The sequence below is a fragment of the Carassius carassius genome, chromosome 6 (genome assembly GCF_963082965.1).
Source record: "Carassius carassius chromosome 6, fCarCar2.1, whole genome shotgun sequence".
Classification (NCBI taxonomy): Eukaryota; Metazoa; Chordata; class Actinopteri; order Cypriniformes; family Cyprinidae; genus Carassius; species Carassius carassius.
In genome coordinates this window covers 636691-645000 of record NC_081760.1, presented here as the reverse complement: position 1 = coordinate 645000, position 8310 = coordinate 636691, and the positions used below count along the sequence as shown (strand labels likewise).

Sequence of the window (8310 nt, the reverse complement as noted above, 5' to 3'; positions counted from 1 at the left end):
TTTTTTTTGTTGTTGTTTTTTTAAGAATGTAATTTTTTTGGCTCATTTTGTGAAAAATGCCATATGGCTTTTTCGTTAAACACTTTACAGTACGGTTCTATTAGTTAATGTATTAACTAACAACAACAAAATTAAACTATACATTTATTAGAGTATTTATTAATCTTCAATTGTTCATGTTAATTCACAGTGCACTGACTAATGTTAACAAGCACACATTTTATTTTTAATGGTAAAAACTGAAATTAACATAAACTAAGATTAATAAATGCTTTTAAATTGTTGTTCGTTCTTAGTTCATGTTAACCAAAGTAGTTTACTAATGAATCTTATTGTAAAGTGTTACCGCTTTTTCTATAGTGAGTTTCTATAGTAACAATTGTTGTTAGGGAGTAACTTTAAAAACAGAGATTATCTTTTGATTATCATATATATATATATATATGTATTTTAAATATATTATAAATTTAATAATACATTTTTTATATTTATTCGTTTAAATATTTATTTATTTAGGAGTGAATAACTTCAGTAAAAAAATAAACAATTTCTAAATAAATAAATAATAATTGCTGACTACTTTTTCAGTACTTTAAATATTGAGTAGCATTTTGCAAAATTGAAAAACTACTGTAGATAACCGCTTTTTACTGCTTTTTCTCATACTCACTATTTGCTTTTTGCATCACCACATTAAGATCAGCTTGTTCTGTTCTTCAGAATCTGGACGCATTGCATGACCATCTGGGCACCATCTACCCCGGCATGCGCGCTCCGTCCTTCCGCTGCACGGATGCGGAGAAAGGGAACAACCTCATTCTGCACTATTACTCTGAGAGAGAAGGTCTTCAGGACATCGTCATTGGGATCATCAAGACGGTTGCGCAGCAGATTCATGGAACTGAGATTGAGATGAAGGTCTGCTTGTGCACTGAGCGTCCTCACATACAGAAAGATTTTTTTTTTAAGAATTAATCAGCAAGGATGCATTACATTGATTGAAAGTGACAGAAAAGACAAAAAAATTCAGTTTGAAATTTCTGTTCATTAAGGAATCATAAATAAAACATTGATAATAATAAACATCATAATGAAGACTGGGGTTATGATGCTGAAAATTCACAATAATAAACATTTAAAAAAATATACTAGATGAGAAAACTTTACTTTTAAATTAATTAGAATATTAGTTATAACATTTCTCAGTATTACTTTAATAAACACAGTCTTTGTTAAGCAAAAGAGACTTGTTTTAAAAACATGTTTAAATTTAAGAAATTCTTAAAATAAACAATAAAAAAGAATGAATAAATATAAATAAATATATAATAACATGTATAAATATATAAAAATAAAACAGTGGGTGAGACAACTTTTAAATTGTAATAAAATATAAAAATATTACTTTTTAATAAATGCAACCTCGGTGACCAAAAAAAGACTTCTTTTAAAAACATTTTTAAATATAAGAAATTACATTTATATTAATTATATTAAATTATATATTAAACATGTTTTTTCATGAAATGAGGGTTACCATACGTAACCGAGACGTTCCCTTTCAGTTGGTCACTCTCGACGTCACGTCTGTGACCAACGAAATTGGCATCCCTACCAAAGCACCATGGGTGCTGCCCCTTCCAGTGCCCTGTGCGAGTCGCACAGCCCGCAGCTCTTTAAATATCAGTCAGCGAGGCGCCACGAGCCAGCGCCCAGGAGGATGCAAAACTTCTAGTTGAGTGAGCTTGCAACCTAAAACGGGCAGGGCACATCCTGTGCCTGATAAGCCAGGGCTATGGCATCCACAATCCAGTGGGCCATCCTCTGCTTAGAGACATCCTGGAGCTTTGTGTCCAGTCTACGTAGCATCTCAATGCTCGCACGGGACAGAGCAAAATAGGGGCTGGATCTGCCTCCTCCAGGGGCAGCGCTTGCAGGTTCACCTCTTGGTCTTAGAAGGGTTTAGTGGGAACCTTGGGCATGTAGCCGGGCCGGAGCCTCAGGATTACCTGGGAGTCAGCCGGCCCAAACTCTAGGCATGAATCGTCGACCGAAAATGCATGCAGGTCCCCTACCCTCTTGATGGAGGCCAGTGCAAGCAGGAGCAGAGTTTTCAATGAAAGAAACTTTAGCTCAACTGAATGCAAAGGCTCGAATGGGACCTGCCAATTTAGTGTTGATTTAACCACTATAGTCAGGTCCCAAGAGGGTATAGAGGGGGGCCGGGAAGGATTTAACCTCCTGGCCCCTCTAAGGAACCTGATGATGAGGTCATGCTTACCTAAAGACTTCCCATTCACAGGGTCATGGTACGCAGCAATAGCGGCAACCTGCACTTTGAGGGTGGAGGGAGACAGCCTTCACTCCGGCGTCATTCGGGCATCTTCGGGGGGGGGGGGGGGGGCGCCAATACGGCGCCACTAGCAAGACTTGTTCCTCGTCCTCCCGGACTTTGCACACTGTGTCTGTGAGAGAAGGCTCACTGGGGGAAATGTATATTTGTGTGGGCCCTGTGGCCAGCAATGTGCCAGTTAGAGCTTAGATTCCCTGCCCGAGCCCGACCCGACCCGCGGGCCGATATTTCCCGCCACCGTCCTCGGGCCGAGTCGGGTCGGGTCGGGCCCTTGATAAAGCATGTCACGTGTCATGCGCAGCGTCTCGTCCACTCGCAGTCTCGCATGCGTGATGCATGTTGTGGCTTCACAAATGCTTTGCTGCATACCGCAGTTGTAACGAGTGGTTATTTCAGTCAAAGTTGCTCTTCTATCAGCTGGAATCAGTCGGTCCATTCTCCTCTGACCTCTAGCATCAACAAGGCATTTTCGCCCACAGGACTGCCGCATACTGGATGTTTTTCCCTTTTCACACCATTCTTTGTAAACCCTAGAAATGGCTGTGTAATCAATAACCATGCCATGCTCAAAATTGGTTAAATCACCTTTCTTTCCCATTCTGACATTCAGTTTGGAGTTCAGGAGATTGTCTTGACCAGGACCACACCGCTAAATGCATTGAAGCAACTGCCATGTGATTGGTTGTTTAGATAATTGCATTAATGATAAATTGAACAGGTATTCCTAATAATCCTTTAGGTGAGTGTATATATATATACACTCACCTATAAAATAATAATAATATTGTGGCAGTTTTTTTCCCTGTGGTATCGAAAATGGTATTGAAAATCGATATTGTTCAAGGTATCGTATCGTATCATATCGTATTGAAATTCCAGTATCATGACAACACTAATATATGTATATATATATATATATATATATATATATATATATATATATATCATGTATAAATATATAATGATATATAGATTTGCTCTCTGTGGTTATCCTGTCTCACCTCACTTCAGTCTCGGCCTTGTTTTCCAAATAAATCCCCTGCAGCCAATAAGAGCTAATCATCCCCCAGACGGCAGACTGCTCTTTCCGTCTGTCTCTCTCTCTCTCTGTCCATCTGGGCTTAGTGTGAAAGGAGAGAGTCCAATCGACAGACCCTCGAAACGCAACACATGACTTGCTGAAAAAAATGTTATCCACCGTCGTCATGGTAACAGCAGGGCAAAGAGACAGTGACTTGACGTCAGTGAAATGGGCTTAACTTCAAGCTGACAGAAAAAACAACAGCTTCTCTGCATTCAGCCAAGCTGATATGAGTCTACAGTAAAACAGCTTTTAGGGCCATTTTCAGTGATATTGAGAGAGAGGGAGCACTGAAACCACCGTCTACATCACGTAAAAAATTCCTAAAGTTATTTCTGTATTTGACTCCTACTTAAATACAGTAAACATTCTCCTTTATTAAACACTCAGACACACTTGAAGCGCTCACTTTCTCTTTGCTTAGTCTACATGTGATGCAAGGAATGAGATCACTGATCCTTAGACACTGAACATATGTAGACACTTCTATTTGTTTTTTAAAGGAATATTCTGTTAAAACAAGTTCATCTCAGACAACAGCATTTGTGGCATAAAGCTGACCATGCTAAAAAACTAATAAAATAATAAAAAGATACGGTTTAAAAGCAAATTTAATTTAATAACATTGAATAGGTAGCTTAAAAGTTATTCTCTTTTATTAAATTATTATTAGTTTGTTACTGTTTTTCTGTTAAAACTAATTTTAGCTGTAAAGCTGTATAAATCATTTAATCACTTCAGACCAAATTGTAACGTTATGAAAACCAATTTTTCCCCACGCTAAACTTATATTTTCAGATCTCCTTTTTTATTTACATTTTTTTTTAAGAAATTAGTGTTTTTGTTTATTTTTGTTATTTATATATATAGTAAAACAAGAGTTAATTAAAAAACACAGATATTGACTATTATTAGTGATATTTGAATTAGATTTTCTTATTATATTTTTTGTTTAAATTTTAGTTAGTTTTAGAATTTTTTTAGAATTTTTTTTTTTTAATTATTATTAAGATTTAGCTTTTAGTTTATTTAGTTTTTTTGTACTTAAATGAAAATTAGAAATGTTGCATGGGCACTGGCTGAAAATAAAATGCATGTTATATTGTTTCTGTCACGGCAGGGATCCAATGAGGCACGGAGATAGAACCAATTGCAGATAAGTCTTTATTCAAGGGTTAATCCAAAAGAATAACAGTCCAGGCAGGGGTCGAAACCAAAACATCCATCCAAACATAAACAGAACAAGAACAAGAACAAGAAGACAAGGCACAGGCAAGACAGATTGACGGACATGAATTCACAACGACTCCGTGACACATACTAAGACAGACCGGGTTATATACACAAGGAGAGAGAAATGCTAATGGGAAACTGACAGGGTGTGATGATAGGTAATTAGTGACAGCTGGGTGCAATAATTAAGCAGGGATGTGAGGAATGTGATTAATGAAGTGAAAGACACCGTGGGAAAAGAGGACATCTAGTGGACACCCAGGGAACACAACCCAGACACTGTGACAGTACCCCCCCTCTACGGAGCGGCTCCCAGACGCTCCACGACAAGACACAACACAGAGACAAGGAGGGAGGTGGACAGGTGGAGGCTCAGGGGGAGGGACGGAGGGCCAGAAAGGAAACATAGGAAACAGACACCAGAAGTGTAAACACAAAACAGGGAGACCAGGAGGGAGGAGGACCGGAGGAGGTCCAGGGGGAGGGACAGAGGGCCAGGCTAACAGAGGGGAACCGACAGAAAACACAACAGAAAACGAAAAACCTAAGTCCATGAAGGACTTCACGTGGCGCCCACCAGGGCGGAACAGAAGACCACCACAACTTTGTGGTCAAGGCGGAAACCCTCCAGGGCGGAGCAGAAGACCACCACAACTTTGTGGTCAGGGCGGAAGCCCCCCAGGGCGGAGCAGAAGACCACCACACCCCTGTGGTCAAGGTGGAAGCCCCCCAGGGCGGAGCAGAAGACCACCACAACCTTGTGGTCGAGGCCAGAGTTCCCCAGGGCGGAGCAGAAGCCCACCACTTCCGTGCGGCCGGATCAACGGGAGGACGAGACTCTGGTAATTCCATGGTGTCTCTACTGGACTCCAGAAGATCGGTGCTGACCTGGATCTGCTCATGAAGATTATTGGTGACTTGCATCCGTTCATGAAGGTCCCCGGTGACTTGACTCAGTCCTTGAAGATCAGCGGTGACTAGCCCTGACTCTGGAGGATCAGCGGTGACTAGCCCTGACTCTGGAGGATCAGCGGTGACTAGCCCTGACTCTGGAGGATCAGCGGTGACTAGCCCTGACTCTGGAGGATCAGCGGTGACTAGCCCTGACTCTGGAGGATCAGCGGTGACTAGCCCTGACTCTGGAGGATCAGCGGTGACTAGCCCTGACTCTGGAGGATCAGCGGTGACTAGCCCTGACTCTGGAGGATCAGCGGTGACTAGCCCTGACTCGACTCTGGAGGGTTCACTGGCACCTGACTCGACTCTGGAGGGTTCACTGGCACCTGACTCGACTCTGGAGGGTTCACTGGCACCTGACTCGACTCTGGAGGGTCAACTGGCACCTGACTCGACTCTGGAGGGTCAACTGGCACCTGACTCGACTCTGGAGGGTCAACTGGCACCTGACTCGACTCTGGAGGGTCAACTGGCACCTGACTCGACTCTGGAGGGTCAACTGGCACCTGACTCGACTCTGGAGGGTCAACTGGCACCTGACTCGACTCTGGAGGGTCAGCTGAGACTCTCATCCTGTGCAGCGGCGCTGGGCAAGCAGCCATCTTGGGCCATGACTCTGGACAGGCGGCCATCTTGTACTGTGGTGCTGGGCTAGCGGCCATCTGGGGTTGTGGCGCTGAACCGGTGGCCAATGTGGGCATTGGCGCTGGGCTGGCGGCCATCTTGTACTGTGGCGCTGGACCGGTGGCCAATTTGGGCATTGGCACTGGGTTAGCGGCCATCTTGTGCTGTGGCGCCGGACTGACGGCCATCTTGGGCTGTGGCACTGGAACGGTGGCCAATTTGGGAATTGGCGCTGGGTTAGTGGCCATCTTGTGCTGTGGCGCTTGGCTGGTAGCCATCCTGGGCAGTGGTGCTGGACTGACGGCCATCTTGTGCTGTGGCGCTTGGCTGGTAGCCACCCTGGGCAGTGGTGCTGGGCTGACGACCACCCCGCCGGAAGAGACAGGAGTGGCTGGGGCATCCCACAGAAGCCGATGCTGCAAATAGTACACAAACTCCCAGAACTCCAAAGTTTCTAAATGCGCCATCTCCTCCTGAGAAACTGGATCATCCAGCCCGCTGTTAAAATAATCTTTAAGGGCTGCGTCATTATATCCCATGCCCTCGGCCAGGGACCAGAACACCTGTGCCAGGGCACCCACCTCATTGCCCTCTTGGCGGAGGGCGATCAACTTCAGATACTTCGCCCTCCGTTCCGCCATCCTGGCTGGGGAGCGGGAAAAAGACATACCGCTGGTTCCTTGCATGACGGATTCGTTCTGTCACGGCAGGGATCCAATGAGGCACGGAGATAGAACCAATTGCAGATAAGTCTTTATTCAAGGGTTAATCCAAAAGAATAACAGTCCAGGCAGGGGTCGAAACCAAAACATCCATCCAAACATAAACAGAACAAGAACAAGAACAAGAACAAGAACAAGAAGAAGAACAAGAACAAGAACAAGAACAAGAACAAGAACAAGAAGACAAGGCACGGGCAAGACAGATTGACGGACATGAATTCACAACGACTCCGTGACACATACTAAGACAGACCGGGTTATATACACAAGGAGAGAGAAATGCTAATGGGAAACTGACAGGGTGTGATGATAGGTAATTAGTGACAGCTGGGTGGAATAATTAAGCAGGGATGTGAGGAATGTGATTAATGAAGTGAAAGACACCGTGGGAAAAGAGGACATCTAGTGGACACCCAGGGAACACAACCCAGACACTGTGACAGTTTCAGTTAATGTTTGCGTTATATCAAGTGATTTTTTTTATGGTTTTAGTTCCTGATAACTTCAGTCATCTTCACACTGTGGGGTTAAACATTTAATGTTTGGAAAGACTCTAAATCTGTTATTTTTGGGGGGTGTTTTCCAGGTCATTCAGCAGAAGAGTGAAGAATGTGATCACATTAAGTTCTTGATTGAGGAGAAGGACTCGGAGGAGGAGGCGTTTTATGAAGACCTGGATGGTTTCGAGGAGAACGGGACTCAAGAGACGCGGATCAGTCCGTACACCTTCTGCAAGGCTTTCCCGTTCCACCTGATGTTCGACAGGGAGCTCATGCTCACACAGTGTGGCAATGCCATCTTCAGAGTTCTGCCGCAGGTTCGTCTGCTCAGAAATGATTGGTTATTATTAAAATGATGGAGAACAATGTTGAAGTGATGTGTGTCACCTTCCAGCTGCAGCCTGGCGTCTGTAACCTGTCCTCAGTGTTTTCTCTTGTGAGGCCGCACATAGACTTCAGTTTCCATGGCATCCTGTCTCACATCAACACTGTCTTTGTGCTGCGGAGTAAGGTCTGTCTGCCCCAAAATATATTACAGACTGTCTGATATAAAACCAGCAACACTCTACAATTCGCTACAATGTTGCTATCAGTTTCTGACTCAAATTGAGTTTTACAGAACATTTTTAACTGCATGTTCATGGTGGATTATTGTGATATCTTTAGAAATATGAAATATTGATTAACCATAAAGCTTTGAAAAACTGCAGCGTCAAAGTACAACAATTGATTAGAATAACAACACAGTTTTACACCAAACTTATGTTATAGCGTCAATTGAGCATTTAAAAAAACTTCTTTCTGTGAACTGATGTGGCTTTGTATCAGACAGGAATTATA

At 43.2% G+C, this 8310-nt stretch overlaps 1 protein-coding gene across 1 annotated transcript in view; it reads left to right on the top strand.

Annotated features, from left to right (window-relative positions):
* LOC132142156 (guanylate cyclase soluble subunit beta-1-like) overlaps nucleotides 1-8310 on the top strand; it is a 30124-nt gene that overhangs the window by 3285 nt on the left and 18529 nt on the right. The window contains exons 5-7 of the mRNA XM_059551804.1: nucleotides 721-918; nucleotides 7557-7787; nucleotides 7865-7981. Of these exons, the coding sequence (XP_059407787.1) occupies nucleotides 721-918; nucleotides 7557-7787; nucleotides 7865-7981 (546 nt within the window). The remainder of the gene's footprint in view (nucleotides 1-720; nucleotides 919-7556; nucleotides 7788-7864; nucleotides 7982-8310) is intronic.